Here is a 20,065-nt window from a genome sequence, read left to right on the forward strand (position 1 = left end):
ATTACACTAAATGCATAATGTCATATATAAATAACGGTGCCTTTTTTTTTATTATTATTATTATTATTCATTAAATTTTTTTTATTTTTATTATTATTTTTCTTCTTCTTCTTTTATTAAATATGAAATTCTCAAAATACTTGGAGAATCAAAGTGTACCTGAATGGAGAAAAGCTTATATTTATTATAATGGATTAAAATTAAAGTTAAAGCAAATAGAAAGAGTAAAGTAATGATAGAGTAGAAGAAAGAGTATCATGTACTAAATAGTTGAATAGTTTCGAAGATCAAAAGAAAGAAAGGCAGCGGTATACTTGGACAAAATGTTTCAAGAAATAGACGATTCTAAACAAAAGCCCGAATATTATAAAAGACATTTATTTACTTCTGGTTTTTCAACAAAGAATAATAACAATAGATCTTATTCAAATCCAAGTATTTCGTTTATTGATTTATTTCAAATATAGAATAATAATAATCGTTTTCCCTTTCCTTTTTTCTCTTTTAGATACGTTTGAAAATTCAACAAATACAATATCAATTTTAGATGAGGTTTTATTTTACGCAAGTGCTTCTGAAAGAGGCTTCTTTCAATCCTTAGATATTGAATTAGATAAAATATCGCGATTTTATAATGGTATTTATACACAAATATATTTATACATGTATACATGGATTTACTTTATTTTTATTTTAATATACACCATTAGAAAAGGAAAAAGAAGCTAATATAAAGTTACAAGCTTTAAAATTTCAGATCAATTTCATTACTGAGTATGGGCGTCAGTTAATAGGGGTAAGAGGCGTTAAAAAATAAAATAAAATAAAAAAAAGATTTAAATGTTAATAATATGTATTAGCATATGTCTTATCCTCCTGAAATGACTCATGATTACCGAAACTGGTTTAAATATCAAGATCATCATCATCATTATGATTTTAATGATGTTGGTAGTCAAAGAATAAACTATAATGTCGCAAGAAATAGAATTAAAAAGGCCATCATTGAATATTATCGTAGTCTGGAGTTTTTAAAGTCTTATAGAGCCCTGAACCAGACTGGATTTCAAAAGATTTTAAAAAAGTTTGATAAGATTGCTGGTTGGAAAGCCAGCGAATTATATTTGCAGATAGTCAATCAACATCACTGGGCTATTACAAACAATTTAGATAAAATGATTAAAGAAACCGAAGTAAATATAATACACATATATACGTATAAACATACATATATACGTATATACATACATACATACATACATACATACTAGTATTCACTTACTTTTGGTATAATGAGTAGAATTTATACATTAATGACTTTGCTGATGGCCATAGACGAAGAGGTATGCGTAAACTAAGAGCCCCAGAGAAAAAAGAGGTAAAAAAAAAAAATACATAGACAAACAGATTTTATTTATTTTATTTTATTTTATTTTTTTGGCTATTCTATCTTAATCTTATGCGTTATAAAGGATTATTGCTCTACAACATTAAGAATAGGTATCATTCTAGGAATGATTCTTCCTATGTTTATTCAATCTATTCATCTTATATTAGAGCCAAAGACATGGATTCAACTGCCAAACTTACAAGCTAATTTACAGATTTATATCACTTTTTTATTACCTATTCTCTTCTGTCTTGGTTTCTCGGTCAATTTACTTGTTTGGCATCAGTCAAGAATAAATTATAAATTTATCTTTGAACTTGACTTGAGACATAATTTAGATTATCATGAATTTGCAGAATTGCCTGCAATTATGCTCTTAATAAGCGTCTGCATTATCTACATGGATCTCTCACGATGGCTTTTACCCTGGATACCCTCTGAACTCTATCCCTTAATTTTATTCATCATCTTGATAGCAGTCATGTTCTGTCCCTTTGATATCCTTTATTGCTCTGCTAGAAAATGGTTAGGTGTCGCTTTAGGTCGAATCTTGCTCTCTTACTGTTTCCCTGTTGAATTTAGAGATTTTTTCATAGCAGATGAACTTAACAGTTTATCTTACTCATTATGGACTTCTTCTTATTTCTTTTGCGCTTATAAACGACACTGGAATAACTTGGGTATATTTCATTTAATTATTTTTTATATACTCACTCATCATTTTTACTTTATCTATTTATCTGTTCATTTTTTTTTTAAAAAAAAGATGTCCATTGTAACATGTCACAAATGTGGATTGCGCCTTTTTTAGCTTCTTTACCCCCCTGGTGGAGATTATTGCAATGTCTTAGAAGATATAGAGATTCTGATGAATTAGTGCATCTCTTTAATGCTGCTAAATATACAAGCAGTATCATGGTTGCCATTATCACTGGTCTAAGACGAATGCATCGTAAATTGCACATATACCATATTATATTATATATTTATCTTTCTTTTTTTTTAAAAAATGATATAGCTTCATCCTTTATAACTGCACTTTGGATAATACTATGTTTAATTAACTCGACCTATACTTCTTTTTGGGACATAAAGATGGACTGGGGTTTAATGAAAGTAGATAGTAAATATGCTTTATTACGAAATGAACTTGTATTTCATAAATGGGTAAATTATAGACATATAACATTACCACCACAGATGTTGCCTATAATGACACTATACATATTGGAAATATTAGGTTTACTATGTAGCTGTTCCCATCAATATCATCCTTCGTTTTTCTTGGACACTCAACATCATTCCTTTACCTGTTAACAGTCTATTATTAGGCTTTCTTATTGCTCTTTTAGAGGCTTATCGTAGAATTCAATGGAATTTTTTTCGGCTTGAAAATGAGGTAAATGTATATATTTTATAACAACTCTATATTCAATCCTTTTTTTTTTTAAAAAAAACAGCATCTTAATAATTGTGGTCAATATCGAGCCATAAAAGAAATTCCCCTGCCATTCCCCTTTAATATGGAAGATGAAACAGACGTGAAAACAGAAGTAATAAGCGATGAAGAAGAAAGTATACTTTCAAGTAAGACACACGACATCAATTATTCAACTACAACTGTTATCATGATACCCAATAGACAACAACAACAACAACAACAACAGCAGCAGCAGCAGCAACAACAACAACAACAACAACAACAACAACAGATACTATCCTCTTATCCTGAACGTAGCTCGTTTTATGGTAGACGAGATTTTGAAAATAAGCATGATGATACGGCTGATATCAATGTTGGCTCAGCCAATAACAACAAACATTTAACTCTCGATCAGGTCTTGACTCGCATTAAATCTTTAAAGCAATCCGATCATAGTGATGAATCTGAAATGGAATATGACGATGAAGACGAGGATGAAGATAATGATGAAGATGAATATTTCGATGTTCTTGATACTTGATTACAAAATAAAATAGAATCTGCTTTTTTTTTTTTGATAATAAATGCAAATTATTTTGCTGTAAATAAAATAAATAAAAATAATAATAAACTATCGAGCCTAGCCTTGTCTACTACTAATTTTATTTTGATATTTGACCATGTCAAGATTATGTGCAACTGCTTTTCAATCATTACCCAAGCCATTGGTACAGGAAATACGATTCAAAGTAAAGAACCAATGCAAAAAAGAGAGATCATGAATGCAAATTTTATTTTTATTTATTAAATTGACTCGTAGACATTAAATCTATATAAATCATTGTTACAATCAAGTCAACACTATCCTCCAGGTCAATTGTTAAAAGAAGGCATTAGAAAAGAATTCAAAAAGAATAAATATAATACTTCAAGGAAAAAAATATCTGTATTACTAACAGAAGCTGAAAAGGTATGTATGTATGTATGTGTGTGTGTTTTCTATCTTGATTTGTCTTGATTTGAATTAGAAACGTTGTTTATCGATAATTAGACACTAGATTATTTAGAGAAAGGGAAAAAGGATGAAACGATAGCAAGTAAAATAGTTGAATATGTAAAGAAATACACAGTAAGTTTAGCTGTTAATTTCATGTTTTAATCCACAACTCATTTTATAATGTACACATTACAGAAGAAAGAGACCAAGAAAGTATGTATGCATATACATTTATATAAAAAGAGAAAACCACACATCTTTACTCTCTCTCTCTCTTGTATAGAAAAAGCCAGCTATTATTCAAGTTAAAAAAAAGCCAAAGATGACGAAAAGAAAACGTTATCAAGTAGCTATTACAACACGAACTGCACATGGATTTGAATTTAAACGAGTTAGAGGTTGGGTACAGCCTGTTCAGACATCGATGATGCTTAAAAAAAGAGTAAAGACGAATCAAGCAAGAATTGATAAAAGTGATAAACTTAAAGAGGAATTAAATATGATTCGAATGGAAGAAAGATTTTTAAGGCAACTGAATTGTTTGCCTAAAGAGGGTTTAATAGATTATGGTAATGATATGAATATGACGGGGGAAAAAAAAGACGGGAATCTAACCATCTTTTTATTAGAAATAAATATTAAAGAGGCATTGACAGAGTTGAGCAAATATCGATTCATGAAGAAAGAGCAAGAAGAGACATTAGAAGAAGTAGAAGAATTATAATATAACTACTACACTGAGACAATTGAAGTAGTCTATTCTATACAATAAATAATGGTTTTAATGTAGTTATTTCATTTCATAGGGGATATATAGTCTCTGTTTCATATTTCATATGCATCTATTGACTTATTACTGTAGTCATTATTACAAACATTTATTTATCCAAAGACTTGAGCTTGTTTATATTATTCTATGTGTTACTTTCTATCTATTCACGTTAAATGATACTTTGTTAAACGCGTATTTTATATTCCTTTCTGTATATAATAATAAGAATGCTAAAGAGGAAAATAGGGAGACAAGTACAACAATCAATAATTCGTATTTAGTACTGCAGTCCTAATAATGTATTCAAGTGAATATCTTGATTTATGTTCTGTAAAAAAATAAATAAAAAATAAATAAAAATAAATAAATAAATAAATAAATAAATAAATAAAAGGTTTAATATGGGCTATGGTGGTAGTAAAACTAATCTTTACTACTTCAATAAATTTTATTAAAACTCATGACTACTTTGGTACATTTTATACTCTTTAATTTTGAAAATAATAATGTTCATGACGCTCTTCCTTTAAGTGAAGGTGTACACAATCGTTAATCACACTATACACACCATATACCATATCAGATGTATATCTACTAAAGAATACGAATAGGTTGAATGCTTTAGTATGCTGTCATATCAGTCAGTAATTATCATGTAAAAGACTTTGGAATACGCTTTCTATTATTAGTCAGAAAGTTGTATCACTTTTTTCTTACTATTTAAAAAAGCATCATAATACAGTATATCTATAAAATAACTATTTCCCCCCCCCTCTCTTTTTTTTTTTTCTTTACCTAATAGATTTACTTGATAAATTCAAAGCAAAAAAAAAAAAAAAAAAAAAAAATAGACTAGAACAACAGGGTTCTCTCCGACAGATGTTTCAGAAATCAATTAAAACAATAAGCTTTTTTTTTTGATCTTCCGAAGAACAATAAAGCGGAATTACTTTCCTCGATTATAGCTTAAAGAAAGTCTTTTTTATTAGGTAATATAAACTTAATATAATAAACATATACGTGTTTATATCTTGTAAATAAATATTTGTATACATATAATATTCATCCAAAATAGATTATTCTATTTCTTTCTTATTTTCCCAAAAAAAAGGCCTTATTTTTTTTTGCTATTCGGAAAAGGAATAGAATGTTTTATATGACTAAACGGACTTTTAGATCAAATTGATATTGGAAGATTAAGGGGGGGAGAGTTGTTATTACAAGTAAAAAGAAAAAAAGTAAGAAAAAGAGGTGTATATATATATATATAAATAAATATATATATTTTTTATTATATATGCGTATCTTCTACTACTGAATAGATAAATAAAAATAAAATGAAAAAAAAAATGCTATAGATTCATTTTTTTCCCTTTTCCTTAATGGAATTATATATGTATCTTAATTAGACTTCTTTGCTGCTGCTGCCTTCAACTTACGTCCATAAGTCTTTCTAGCAAAGTCAACAAAAAGATAAGTTAAGGGTAAAAGATAACCAACATTAATATATACAGCGAGTTGTTGGCCAGGTGTTCTAAGACAATTAGGGACAAGGAGATAGCTAACGGCAGTCGACATACCAACCAAGAACTGAGTGATTTGCATAGAAGTTAAATAACGCTTTCCAGGTGGGTGAAGGCCGATTGATGTCATAGCATAATACATATACATAATGGAATGAATAAGTGAATTAAAAACAACAAAGATCCAAATAGGCTGTGCTTGATAACGAATACCAGACCACATTGTAATCATAGCGCCTGAATGATGATATGTTTGTAATAAACTTGAACGACGTCCCTTTAAGATAATAATCGCAGTATCAACCACTTCATAAAATTTAGAAAGATAGAAAAGATATCCCCAATAACCAAGTCCTTCATTCCATAAGAAACTATCCATATCACAATACTAAAAAAAAAGAATAGATAGAGATAATAAATAATTTCATTCATTTTACTCCTTTCACTAACTATATCCTAACTTACAGCATCATGAAGAGATGAGCCACGATTGAAAAGCTTATGCATATTATGAGCCATAGTAACAAATGTAATTCCAGAATAAATAGAGAGTAATAAATTATGTACAAAAACAAATACAGTCATGAACTTGTTGGATTTCTTTGTTACATTCTGTAAACCACGATTCTTTGCTTCTACTCGAGAAAGTCTTGCTGATTCCACAGAAGGATTGAAAAAATGCACACAGAGAGTATAGATTGTGGCAATACATACAGGTGTTTTCCAATCCATAAAGAATTCATATAATTGAGGGAAAGGAATTCCTGGAATAGCTTGAAGCTTATCTATTTCCATTCTATTATATGATAAATAAAATGTATAAAAAAAGTTTTTTTTTTAATATAATTGAAAAGGAAAAGAAAGTCTTTACTTTTAAACTAACAAGTAAATCTTTTATATCTTAAAAAAAAAAAATCAAAAAAAAGAAAGAGCGGGGGGGGGGGAGGGAGGGAAAGAGAGAGAGAGAGAGAGAGAGGAGTGTGCTGAATGGACCAGAGTTTCATGATTATCGGGTTCGGCTGCCGTTTTAATTTTAACAAGTTTATCATATTTTAAAACAGTAAAGCAAAAGATGAGAAAATAACTCAGACTTTCTCTCCCCCCAGGATTTGGGTGTAATGGAAACCAAAATAATACATATTTTTTTTTTTCCTTTTTTTTATATAAATATTTATTTATTTTATTTAAAGTTGTTATACATGTGGGGCAAAAAAAATAAAAAAAATAAAAGGACTTGAGGTATAAATTAATTTTGTGTTCTAGGACTGATATATAAGGCCTTGGCTTCTGCCATTCGTTCCCCATCTACATTTTCTATCCAAGCTTCTGCATAGGCCTTTCTGCCTTCTACTCTATTTAGGATACCGCGTACAATAAGCCATTGGTTAGGAGCAACAGGATTAAGATAATCCACATTTAGATTAGCTGTAAAACCAGTATAATTTGGTAAACTAGGTAAAGTCTAGAAAAATACAAATATAAATTCTTTTCTTTTTGCTTTCTTTTTTTTTTTTTTTTCTTCTTACCACAAATGCTAAATGCTCATCAAGTAAAGCAGCCAATAAACCATTATGGATTCTTTCTTTCTTATCACATCTAAAATGTTATTATTATTTTATATTAGTTTTGATCTCATTTTAATTTTGTATAACCTCAATACTCCAATAGCAAGAAAGAAAATTACCCCAAAATGCTAACCCATTTTTTTTTTTTTTTTTTTTTTACCCAACCCAACCCAAAAAAAAAATAATAATTCATGTGCTTTTTTCTTTAACAACTTACAAGTGATCACCAACATGTAAAATGACAATACACATTGTTTTATCCTTATTGAAGAATTTAAGTGGTCGACGCAAGATTTTATGAGGACCCCGAAGCGAATGAGCCGTCAAAGAATGTTGTTTTGCAGAAGGACTTAGATGACCATGAGAAATGGTTTCATACCAATCTGATGAGTTTCTCAAGTCCTTTACAAGACTTAATTCACTTTCTTGTCTTTTTAATTCTTCTTCTTCGGGACTTAATATATCCTTTTCTTCAGCTATTGGTACTCGTTGAGATGTAGATGAATGTCGGCTTAGATTGTCAGCAAAGGGGGCCTCTGTAATAGTGGGCTTAAATGTCATTGTCAATTAGTTGAGAAAAAAAAATTTAATTGCAATAAAACAATCGTGTTTTATGATTATTATTATCTATTTTTTTTTTTAACGTGTGAAAAAAAAATAAGGAACGTTAAAAAAAGTTTATCCGCACTATCAAATATTGACAGTTTAAATTTTTTGATGTGTTAAATGAGGTTATAATGGATAAATGTGTCACAATAGATTAGATAAAATTGTTAAATTGATCATCAACTATTCACTATTAAAAAAGAAAACTTTATGCCTTTTATGAAGAGTCTCATACTATGTATCAATTTCAAAGGTATTTTTAACACATTATGATTCCTCTTGTTACTATAGTGCTTTTCTATATAATTTAAAATGATAGATAGGCTATCATTGTGTATATTAGATTCCTTGTATAACATGAGTGGCCTATTCTGAAATAGGAAGATACATAACAAGAGTCATGAAAAGCATTCTATCTTTGAGAATATTACTGATAACAGAATTAGTAACACCAGCAGGTTTTTTTTTTATATTCATTCAATTCATATATGACAAGTAAATAACACAGTTGCATGTAATAAATATAAAATTAGCCTGTTTATAAAAGAAGGATTTTATAATTTGAAGCTAATCTGATTCCAACTAGCTTAAGAAAGTGTATCTAATCCAAGACTCCTTGAGATACACTTTTAGTTGAGGGGACGATAATTGTAATAAAAAGACATAGAAGTCATTGTTTTATTTTGAAATAAAAATTAGTATAGTATTATTATGATGTTATAATTTTAGATTAAAGAATTTGTCATAAATAGTCTATAAAAAAAATGTATAGTTTACAGGTCATATTGAATTCCTTCATGCTATAAATACATGTATATATGAATATATGTGTATATTATAAAGATTCAATATACATACACACATATATATATATATTATAAAGATTCAATATACATACATACATGTATATATATCATCAACAGCCAGTATAATCTAATCGACAAAGACCAGCTCCTCCGCCAGATGCTATCCAACCCTTAGCATTTTTATTACGATTCCATACAATCTAATTAATAAAGCAGAAAAAAAAAGTCAAAGTTAATTCTATTTATCTTCATTGTATGGCAATTACAAATTACCCTTTGTAAAGAGTGCACTTGATCAATACAACCATTGTATTCACCACGATATGGTATCTTTGACTATAAAAAAAAAGTTGACTTTATTGATCTGCCTTATTACTGCATAACATGTTCATATTTAATAATTACCACTGATTTTAATCCATCTATATAACGGAAACCTTTTGTTTTGGAGTTATAGTGTATTACATATAATATATATTCATTACGCTACAGAAGACAATGTTAGTTTATACTATGTTGTTTAATTTATGATGATGATTATTATTAAATACATCTACTATATACCGTCACTTTTGGTTTGTAATGAAAGACTTGTCGCAGAATAGGACTTATGATAGCTGCACCATTATAACTAACTGAAGCAGCTATATTATGATATGGACTAAGGGCTATATCCCAAATACGTCCATAATGGCGTGCGATTTCAATTGAGTTTTCTACACCCAATATTTGATTTATTTTAACTGTATTATCATTACTGTCACCGTAGATGAACCCCATACCATCACCTGTTCCCATCATTGGGGCATATTCAACTAAAGAAGAAAGATAAATGGTATATATTCATATAGGATTGCATTCTTACTTACGTCGAAGTCTAAACTCATTAATGATAATAAATGGATCTTTTAAATCATGCAAAGTAAAACTACCTTCCATATCAAGACTAAATAGTACTTCTTCTGTGTACAAGTCTCTCCAAGAGACATTTGTAACAGGTACTTTACTTACATCATTAATAGCAACACTTAAAACTGGCTTATTTTCTATAATAGACGATATTATATCCCACACAAATATACTTCCTGTATCTGTGCCGCATGCCAATTTTCTACAGCATCCCATAGAGAAACATACCATCTTTATATTTGGTAAAACGAGTAAAACTCTTGGTTTGTTTACCTTAACTAAGATTATATAATACAATTAGAGAGAAAGAGAAAGAAAGAAAGAAAGAAAGAAAAAAAAAAGAGGGGCTTCTTTTACCGTATATTGTTTTTGAATTATCTATATTTTCTCTTTTATGAAAGTAGGCTGGATGGGGCACAATAAAGATTCTGGCTACACCATCTGTAAATAGAGCTATCAATATCCCTAATATATGCTAAACAAATATTACTATTAGAAAAAAAGAAAAAAAAAAAAGCCAAATCTTCTATTTACATTTTCTTGATATAGACTGACGTGACACCATTCTAATTTACAAATAGCACCATATTCATGCAATAAACACATTTCAAGAGTAGGTAAATGTTTAGTGCTTGGTGTAGTTGAGCTATGACATTTCCAAATCTGTATAGCATTATGACGATGTTCTTCATCAGAATCATCACCGAATATGTAATGTTCTTTCACTGATCTGTATCCACCTACTGCCAAGTACTGTACACTATCATCATCATTTTGCATTTCTTCTGACATGGGGAGAAAATCAAGACCCCAAATAGAACCACCTGTATTAAGAACATAGCCTCTTTTATGTTCAATAGCTTCACTTAAATCCAACGACTCATAGGGTTTTAGTATTTGACTCTTTATTTTTGAAATCCCTATTCTGATTGGAATGCTTTCTGTTTCTGGAAGATATTTTTCTATTTCACTGAAAGATATATTAATTTTTTTTTTAAATCCTTTTCTGAAAGAGATGTTTGTTTTAAACTACATGACTCACTCTTTATTGTTGATGACTGTCCATTCATCATCGACAATAAGATTATGAACAGTTGGATTTTCTAATTCTTCGATTGTATAACTAAATTGTCCTGAACTCTCTGAAGGTTCTGAATCAGCAAAATAATTTGTAGATTCTGAAATATTCGAATATCCTTCTTCCTCTAACCATTCATTTATTGAAGACATAAAAAAAAAAAAAAAAAAAAAAAAAAAGAAAAAAAAAATTAATTTGTCAAATAAATAGCTTTTATTATGCTAAGCTACTACTTTTTTTTTGAAATGACACCCCCAAAATTTAATAAAAGGCTACTAGACTATTATCCCAGCAAGTAAACTGCTAGCAGCGACAGTATTGTAATACATATTTTGTAGAGAGATAATAATAGCTATAGGTACAAAAGAAGATTTAAAGCCTTTCACAATTCTAACAAAAGTAATGCATACATATTTGTTATTTTGTAATACGAAAAAGTAAATAAGCATTAACAAGGGGGTTTTTTCTCTAAAAAAAAAGGAAAAAAAAAGAGAGAGAGAAAAGGAGAGAAACAGGGTAATACACTATTAAAGAAAACAAGTAATTCAGCGAAAATGTAAATATTGGAATAGTCAATTAAGAACAACAAGAAGAAGAAGAAAAAAATGCACAATTAAACTCTAAAGTCTTAACTCAAAAATGCATAGCTTGTTTAGTATAAGACTTGTTTATAGTTTTGCATAGATGACTGACTATCAAATGAATAAAAAAATTACTCTCCTTTCAAACTAATGTATATGAAAAGTTCATTGAAGAATCAATTTTAGAACTATGTCAGTGTATCATGCTTTATTACTCCGCAAAAATTTTTGTGGCTTTTTTTTTTGTGACCATTAGATAAATTATAAAAATGTCCCTTAAAAAAAATTTTTTTTATTTATTTTATTTTTTTTTATTCTTCGTAATATTTCTTTTATTCTGTTTATATACTATGTTGCTAATGGATAAATAATAAATAAGGTAATTATTATGAAATTTTAGTGTGTATGTGGAGGAGTAAAACCCACAAGTTTTGTCAAGTGATTCAGCGAGTCTTCATGACTCAAAAAACTATGATGAATCTCTGTTACACTTGTGGAATAATAAATATGTCAACTTAACTGTAGTCCACCTGTTCTAGTGTTGGACTCGATCAAGTTGATTTCGTCTCGAAAGAGTTGAAGCCAATTCTATTCAATAATTGGTCTTCTTAGTTACGGGATAAACAGATTATATTTTGAATTTTATATTCATTTTGTAATGAATAATTATTAATTCCTTTTTTGTTTTGTTTTGTAGTGTTTTCTTTTTATAAGTCATATTTATTTATTTTGGTTCTTGGTTTTTATTTTATTTTTCTCTGTTTATTTAAGAATAAACTATTTATCATTTAATGGTATATAGTATATACTCTTTTCATTGAAAAAAAAAGAGTATATATGGGGAAAAAATAATAATATAAAAAAGGACCTACTCGAGGTATTTGATTGTACGCTCTCGATACCTCCTTTTTTTTTTCTCGCCGGTTTAGCAATTTTTTTTTGGTATGTATGATAAATTTGTATTTATATGGCAGTATATGATGAAAAAAATACAACATCAAAAAATAGGAAGAGCCGTCTTAGAGTTTACTGCATGTCCAAATATTGGAGTGCAGTTGGCTTATGCTGAGTGATGTTTTAAGAAAAAAAACTGAAAAAAAAGCCATATAAATATAAAATATTCTATTCAAATATTTTTTTTACTGATATATTTGTTTAATTTTATAGTGAAGTAGTATTTAATTCATATCCTTGCAAGAGTGTAACTTGGGCAGATCATTCAACAATGATCTCTAAGTTTTCTCTCTTTTTTTTAGATTTTTATTTTATTTTTTAAAAAAAAATAATAAAATATAGAATTTTAACATAATTAAATGATTTTTTTATTGATGTGTTTATACATGATGAATTTAACATATTAAGAATTAGTAAAAAAGATAAGAGGATAATAAACAATAAAAATATCTAATATTCTTCATTTTCTTCCATTTCAGAATCACCAAGAGAATCGGCACCAACTTCTTCATAATCCTTTTCGAGAGCAGCCAAATCTTCACGAGCTTCAGAGAACTCGCCTTCTTCCATACCTTCACCAACATACCAATGAACGAAGGCACGCTTAGCATACATCAAATCAAACTTGTGATCAAGACGTGCCCAAGCTTCAGCGATAGCTGTTGTATTAGATAACATACAAACAGCACGTTGAACTTTAGCAAGATCACCACCAGGTACAGTTGTTGGAGGTTGATGGTTAATACCTACCTTAAAGCCAGTAGGACACCAATCAACAAATTGAATAGTACGTTTTGTCTTAATGGCTGCAATAGCAGCATTGGTATCCTTAGGCACAACATCACCACGATACAATAAACAACAGGCCATATATTTACCATTACGAGGATCACACTTGACCATTTGGTTATTGGGTTCAAAACATGAATAAGTAATTTCAGGGACTGACATTTGTTCATGATAAGCCTTGGCAGAAGAAATGATAGGTGCGTAAGTAACCAAGGGGAAGTGGATACGAGGATAAGGAACCAAGTTGGTTTGGAATTCATTCAAATCGACATTCAAAGAACCGTCAAAACGTAAAGAAGCAGTAATAGAAGAGACAACTTGAGCAATCAAACGATTCAAGTTGGAGTATGTAGGACGCTCAATATCCAAGTTACGACGACAGATATCATAGATGGCTTCGTTATCAACCATGAAAGAGACATCAGAGTGTTCCAACGTAGTATGTGTAGTCAAGATAGAGTTGTAAGGTTCAACAACGGATGTTGAGAGTTGAGGTGCAGGATAGACAGAAAATTCAAGTTTGGATTTTTTACCATAATCCGCAGACAAACGCTCCATTAACAAAGCTCCAAAACCAGAACCTGTACCACCTCCAAAGGAGTGGAAGACCAAGAAACCTTGAAGGCCCGAACAGTTATCTGCTAATTTACGAATACGATCCAAAACATTATCTACTATTTCTTTACCAACGGTATAATGACCACGAGCATAATTATTAGCAGCATCTTCCTTACCGCTAATTAATTGTTCTATATATATAATATGTATCAAAAAAAAAAAAAAATTAAAACTTTGAGCATATTTGTTTCGTTTTAAATATTACCAGGATGGAAAAGCTGTTTATAAGCACCAGTACGAGTTTCATCAATAACAGAAGGTTCTAAATCAACCATAACAGTACGAGGAACATGCTTACCACCTTCAGTTTCTGAAAAGAAAGTTTCAAAGCTGCAATGATAAAAAAAAAAAAAAAATAGAAAAGAATAAGGTGACATATATAAATAATAATAATAAACTTACGAGTGATCATTAATGTGAGAACCTTCAGGAAAACGACCATCAGGTAAAATGCCATGCTCATGACAATACTATACAGTAAATAAAATGAGGAAAATGAATTAGAATGTTTGTGTTAATTGATTTATATTTATATAAATGTATATGTATCTAGATGTATATTATATATTTACTAATTCCCAACAAGCATTACCGATCTGAACACCAGCTTGACCTATAAATTATTTTCTTTTTAGAAAGCTTAACAATGCTTCATTGATTGTTAAAAGCTTACCTACGTGAAGTGAAATAATTTCTCTCATTTTAAATTAACTTATTTCTTTAATGAATAAAAAAGGTACTGAAAAATAATAAAATAAAGAAAATTATAAATAAAATCAAATTTTTTTTATTGGATATTTTTTTATTTATTTTTTTTTTAAAAAAAAATAACCCGATGTGAGTACATAGAATGAATTAATACTGTATTGCCCGGACTAGTTGGATATAATGGATTAAGAAAACTAAAAACATTTTAAGAATGAAAAGAAAAAGAGGAAGAAAAGTAAAAGAAAGTAGAAATATTAATAAAAGGAAAGGGATCAATAAATAATAGAGAAAGAGAACATATCAACAATACCAGTATTGACTGTCAACATATAGCCAAGGTTAGATGTAATATTTGATGTGTATTTTGTCATGAATTAGTTAATTAAGCTCAAACAGTACATGGCAAATAGCAGACCATTGTATATCTCAGGGAAAGAGTAGATGAGTTAGAAGAGGTAGTGGTAGAGTTATGATTCCTTCGTTTTTTATTTGGACCCACTTTTATTTCTACTTTGCCAACTCCCTCAAAAATAGTAAGCATGTAATTGCATGTGTTCGAGACCAGCTGATGTTAATGTAATAGATGTGGGGTCTACATAGGCAGTCAATCAATTAAGTTTTTGTCTAGGTGGGGGAGAGAGATTTCTTAAAATTTACAAAACAATCCATAAAATGGAGAATGATACAGATAATTGGCCAATGTTAAATTGAAGTAGATACATCTTGGGGCTTTGATAACTGATGCTGGTTGCACAAGGTTCAAAAAAAAAAAGGAAAAAAAAGGGGGGGAAGTCCTCAATAGGTATATGTAGGTATTCAGTAGCATGTGATTTACTAAGATGAGTGCACCACTAGGTAACCAGTTAAGACGCTATTGAATTACACGACTACATTCACTAGAGGACATAGATAATCAGAGTATGAGATCAATAATAAGATGAGGTGCAGTTTAAAGTGGAAGTCAACTTATAGTTGCACATGTTACTTTTTAAGGAATTTTTGACGATAGTTTTTGAAGAAATGTCTATTCTGAGTACAGCCAGTACGATGGATATTGTCGGCAGTCGAGAAATAATTGTCGCAAAAGAAATTGCAATTTGTCGTTTTAGGAAAAGCGTATTGTCGCATTAGATTAGCTTAAATTGTCGTAATGTTTTCCTCTTCCTGAGTTCTTCTTTTTGTTTAAAACATTTTTTTTTTTTTTGTTTTTTGTTTTCGTCATGGAGAGATCTTTTTTGTTACGAAGATGGATGCAATAACCTATACGACGAGAAGGGTACGAAAGTCTATGATTCAATGAAAGGTGTTCTAACTGAGATAACCCAATTCTAATGTGGTTCTTGAAAGACTAACAGATCAAAGCATTTGGAGAAAAAATTAAAACCGCCTGAGGAGATTGCTGTAGAAAAGGTAGCTAAAGTAATACTAATTAAGCAGGCAAAGAAAGAATACAGAAAGTACCGTGACAGGCAACTAGATGACTTTATTGACAGAATGATTGAAAGTGCTCAGGAAAGAGGTCTAGCTACCTGGTTCGCAAGAGAACTTGGGATCGAATCATGTGTGGTTCAAAGATGGTGGAAAATGTCCAGAGAAATGGAAGAAGTACCTTACAAAAAGTCTTCTATAAGTTCTGATCCTCAGTCTTCTTTCAGCGATGATCACAACGGCTTTTTGAGGAACCTAGTGTATGATGATCCCCCCCCAGCTTCCTGTGGGTGATGTAGTGGGGGAGGTTAGCTGAACAATTCGAAAAATTTAGCATCTCAAAATCTCAACTCAATAATCACCTTCAGTCTTTACATATAGAACTACTCAATAATCAATACCCAAAGAAAATTTTCCTTGTAGAAAATTGTATTGAAAAAAATTGTGTTGAAAAAAAAAATCACTAGTTGGAAAACCAAAGCTAGTTTGTTTCTAGATAGAATAATGAGTATTTATGATAGCAAGGTTTGAAACAGCTTCAAGCTATACCCTGAAGATGAACAGTCTCTTGTACAGCGATCAGATTATGAATGCTCATTATGAATGTTAGTTAATTTTAGTCTTATTCCGACAATGTACATTCTAGTGATGCTGAATTTATTTAACCATGTAGAATTTACCTTAAGAGTAAAGAAATCTTAGGGAAAATATACAATAGTCCTTTTAATATTTATACACTGTGCTATTATAGACTTTCACCACTTTTTTATATACGCTTAATTATTAAATATTATTAGAGAAGCAACTTTATTATAGAACACGATTTTATTAAATTGATTTTTCATTTTTATTGATATTATAAAAAAAAGATGCTTTTCTTAGTTCTCAAATTTCTTTAGAAGAGACTTGATACTAACAGGATTAACCACGAGAAGGTGAAAGCATATCTAATCCCAAAAATAAGTTCTATAAACCAATACCCATGTTGGGCTTTTTTTTTCTTCTTCTCCCTCTAAATTTCTACTTGAAAGATAAACGTCCAATTTCAACTAGTAGACACTTGGCAAAGTCCAACCTGGCCCAAGCCTTGCTAGAAGAAAAAGATAGGATTCCTCACCCCATAACCCAATAAAAAAATACAGTTGGATGTAAGTTTCATTGGAAGCCGGGCTAAACATTCTGACCTGTAGCGTGGCGAAGTGGAAGAAATCCAGATACATGAAGTGCACGACCTGACTATTGTTTACCTGAGAATGTCCCTTCTTTGACCCCTAGCATCTACTTTTGACTTAACAGTAAATACAAGTTGGGATTCTTCAACTAAATAAATAGATGAAAAAACCACGGTCAGAAACGTAAGCTGTGCATCCTTATCTATTTTTATTTTATAAACAGCAACTAGATAAAAATAAAAAGAAGGAAAAACCTCCAAAAAGAAAAACAGAAAAACTAAACCTTGAGATAAGCCCTTTCAATGGTGCAGACAAAGAGTACGCTAATCTCCCTAAAAAAGGAACAGGTTTACAATTTCCAACCCCAAGTATCCTTTTTATTTCCCTCCTCCTTTGGAAATAAATCAAACTTGAGCAGTCAAAATTCGATAAGGTCCCATCAATTATCTAAGGTTGCAATAACCCAAGGTGAAGGCGGATATGCATGTAGTAACCAAAAGAGAGTCTAGGCCTCTCCTTTAGCCATGTTATAAACGGACAGTTCTACAAACCCAAGTAAGCCAAGCTATGTAACTTGAGCACACTTCATAACCCTGACAGTGTCTATCAATGGTTTCAAGTAAAAATAAAGAAGAATAGGAAAAATAAAAAAGCTAAAGAAAAAAGAAGAAGAAAAAAAGGAAAAAAAAACAAAAAATGTACTTTTTTTTTATAGTAAAATTCAGGAGAAAAAAAATAAACGAAAAGAAGAAGTTATTAAAGTTTAATCTTAGCGTATTTTTTTTGTTTTTAATTTACTTTGCGTTAAATCTTCTCTCCTGCCTTTCCCCTTTTCTTTTTTTTTTCTCTTTTCTTTTTAATACTTCAGAGATAAGTTTTGCCTTTTATTTGAATGTAGTAAAGCATTACTGTCTTCTTTGAAAGTAAGCAAAAAAGTAAGAAAAAAAAAGAAGAAGTTTGTTTACTTTTTTTATATGTATTTTTATTCATGTGAATTTATTGAGCATTCTTGTAAAGAAATTAAGCCAAAACTAGTTAAATGCAGTTACACGACAGAGCATGATGCTCATATATTCTACAAAAGAATAAGAGTAGATAAGCTATCAATAATATAAAAAATGTCATTTTATGCAGCAGTTTTATTTTTATTTTTAGACACACACAATCTACATGCTTTTTTTTTATTAAACAAGATATTCTTAGTAGTTTATGCATTTTAAATAGTTAGGCTGTATGCTTTCTTATTACTTTATTATGGCAATTAAGCTCTTTTTTATAATAATCATGACAACAAGGATCTTTAGATTTTGATCAGTTTAAAAGGAATTATAGCTTTAAAGAGAAGAAAGAGATAGAGTTTCAAAGAGTGTACAAAAGATAACACGATGAAAAAGAAAAAAAGTTGGGGCGTCAATTTTGAAAATGGAAAATGGGACAACCAACATAAAAATAGGATAAAGGGTAAAAAGAGAAGTTGATATTCTCATTGTTCAGCCCAATCTCGAACAAGGCTAGCCTTGTAAATGGATGCGTTATCAAGCACTAGATGCTTACCATTCATATTAGTTACATCAAGTGTAGTAAGGACATGCTTTATGAATTCCAAAAAGTCGTTACTAGTTGTGCCTTTTCTTTTTTACAGCTAGCGTATCATTAGTTCGTTTTTGCTGTAGTGATATTCTCTTCTCGTGAAAGAGCAATAAAACCATCTTTGCAAATGGCACCTAGGATACTGATATCTGGTACTTTTTACTTTAACTTTGATTTTTCAAGATGTTCTTATTTCACACCAACCATAAGAGCGATGCATGTTTCTATTGAGTCTATCCTTATTTTTTTTTTTTTTTTTTTTTTTTTTTTTTTTTTTTAGAGCTATCAGCTAAATCTGAATCTACATTTATTGTAGATTATATAAATTTAAGATTAATACATAACACTCTTTTTCCTTTTTTTTATTGTAGGAGTATTAACAAATGATAGTTATATCAATTTTAGGAATAAAAGAGGGAGTATGTTAGAGATAACACTAAAAAGAATCCATCAATTTATACTTTTACAGAATAATTTTATTAACAAGCTATGATTTATTACTGCTGTCACTGTGAAGGGAAGTAATTCAATACATGTAGACTTGATACATTTTATATTCTTTTTTAAACTATGCTGACTAGCTTGAATATATATATAAATATGTGTATGTATGTATGTATGTATATTTCTTATTAATATTGATCATTATAGACATAACTAGAATCTATTCTATTTTCCAAGTATTTTCTACAATTAGAAGAAAATTTGGCAATAGCATAATTTATATGACTGTGCTTTTGCTTGTATATAAAGGCTTAAATAATAATAATAATTAGACATTATACATGTTGAAACAGATTCTGAAAAAAAAAAAAAAAAAAAAAAAAAAAAAAAAAAAAAAAACTGACACTAATTACTATATATAGTCTTCTTTAATAAAATTAAGCTTTTGATCGTAGATCCTATTTTAAACAAAGGTGCATGTTGAATACCTAAATTACGCTTAATTTGATATACATTAAAAATCATAAAATTGAGATTTTAACTTTTCACAGAATATTGCTATTTTAGTATTTATGTGTGATTTAAAAAACATGATTAAGAAAGGATCCAATCAAATACACACGTGCAAGAAGATATCCTTAATTAATTGGAGATTTTGTTTGGAGCTTGCATAATAGATAACAATAGCCCATACCTTTACTTTCTGGATCTT

General features: G+C 29.6%; 8 protein-coding genes across 8 annotated transcripts; 3 read left to right on the plus strand and 5 right to left on the minus strand.

Annotated features, from left to right (window-relative positions):
* Positions 1–2,197: 2,197 nt before the first annotated feature.
* On the plus strand, positions 2,198–2,904 carry BX663DRAFT_406050 (EXS family-domain-containing protein; the record flags this gene model as incomplete). Its single annotated transcript, XM_051522254.1, has 3 exons — positions 2,198–2,557; positions 2,631–2,789; positions 2,851–2,904. Coding segments are annotated over 3 exons (573 nt in total), but the record flags the coding sequence as incomplete, so codon positions are not given.
* Positions 2,905–3,461: 557 nt separating this feature from the next.
* BX663DRAFT_511071 (uncharacterized protein) lies at positions 3,462–4,608 on the plus strand. Its single transcript, XM_051527842.1, has 6 exons — positions 3,462–3,562; positions 3,634–3,783; positions 3,865–3,942; positions 4,006–4,023; positions 4,094–4,379; positions 4,440–4,608. The coding sequence occupies exons 1-6, from the start codon at positions 3,494–3,496 to the stop codon at positions 4,532–4,534; spliced, it is 696 nt and encodes a 231-aa protein (XP_051382423.1). The 5' UTR covers positions 3,462–3,493; the 3' UTR covers positions 4,535–4,608.
* Positions 4,560–7,017, minus strand: BX663DRAFT_543433 (ELO family). The gene is made up of 4 exons (XM_051530841.1): positions 6,571–7,017; positions 6,022–6,493; positions 5,378–5,389; positions 4,560–4,910 (listed from the first exon to the last, which is right to left on the minus strand). The coding sequence occupies exons 1-4, from the start codon at positions 6,898–6,900 to the stop codon at positions 4,846–4,848; spliced, it is 879 nt and encodes a 292-aa protein (XP_051382424.1). The 5' UTR covers positions 6,901–7,017; the 3' UTR covers positions 4,560–4,845.
* A 229-nt stretch (positions 7,018–7,246) lies between these two features.
* On the minus strand, positions 7,247–8,311 carry BX663DRAFT_511081 (HotDog domain-containing protein). Its single transcript, XM_051527843.1, has 3 exons — positions 7,888–8,311; positions 7,632–7,701; positions 7,247–7,567 (listed from the first exon to the last, which is right to left on the minus strand). Exons 1-3 carry the CDS (start codon positions 8,229–8,231, stop codon positions 7,352–7,354), a joined length of 630 nt encoding a protein of 209 aa, XP_051382425.1. The 5' UTR covers positions 8,232–8,311; the 3' UTR covers positions 7,247–7,351.
* A 603-nt stretch (positions 8,312–8,914) lies between these two features.
* BX663DRAFT_511083 (uncharacterized protein) lies at positions 8,915–11,231 on the minus strand. Its single transcript, XM_051527844.1, has 9 exons — positions 11,034–11,231; positions 10,526–10,961; positions 10,349–10,466; positions 9,952–10,269; positions 9,647–9,897; positions 9,488–9,568; positions 9,356–9,418; positions 9,179–9,282; positions 8,915–9,076 (listed from the first exon to the last, which is right to left on the minus strand). Exons 1-8 carry the CDS (start codon positions 11,219–11,221, stop codon positions 9,193–9,195), a joined length of 1,545 nt encoding a protein of 514 aa, XP_051382426.1. The 5' UTR covers positions 11,222–11,231; the 3' UTR covers positions 8,915–9,076; positions 9,179–9,192.
* Positions 11,232–12,945: 1,714 nt separating this feature from the next.
* Positions 12,946–14,759, minus strand: BX663DRAFT_473632 (tubulin alpha-1 chain). The gene is made up of 5 exons (XM_051524204.1): positions 14,685–14,759; positions 14,584–14,624; positions 14,414–14,481; positions 14,217–14,341; positions 12,946–14,142 (listed from the first exon to the last, which is right to left on the minus strand). Exons 1-5 carry the CDS (start codon positions 14,710–14,712, stop codon positions 13,055–13,057), a joined length of 1,350 nt encoding a protein of 449 aa, XP_051382427.1. The 5' UTR covers positions 14,713–14,759; the 3' UTR covers positions 12,946–13,054.
* Positions 14,760–15,965: 1,206 nt separating this feature from the next.
* BX663DRAFT_561541 (uncharacterized protein) lies at positions 15,966–16,813 on the plus strand (the record flags this gene model as incomplete). The annotated part of the gene is made up of 2 exons (XM_051531925.1): positions 15,966–15,995; positions 16,067–16,813. The coding sequence occupies 2 exons, from the start codon at positions 15,966–15,968 to the stop codon at positions 16,439–16,441; spliced, it is 405 nt and encodes a 134-aa protein (XP_051382428.1). The 3' UTR covers positions 16,442–16,813.
* Positions 16,814–18,802: 1,989 nt separating this feature from the next.
* Positions 18,803–18,952, minus strand: BX663DRAFT_435759 (uncharacterized protein; the record flags this gene model as incomplete). The annotated part of the gene is made up of 1 exon (XM_051523143.1): positions 18,803–18,952. A coding segment is annotated over one exon (150 nt), but the record flags the coding sequence as incomplete, so codon positions are not given.
* Between the last annotated feature and the right edge of the window lie 1,113 nt (positions 18,953–20,065).

This window comes from Cokeromyces recurvatus, assembly GCF_025118155.1.
Source record: "Cokeromyces recurvatus strain NRRL 2243 chromosome Unknown BX663scaffold_14, whole genome shotgun sequence".
Lineage (NCBI taxonomy): Eukaryota > Fungi > Mucoromycota > Mucoromycetes > Mucorales > Mucoraceae > Cokeromyces > Cokeromyces recurvatus.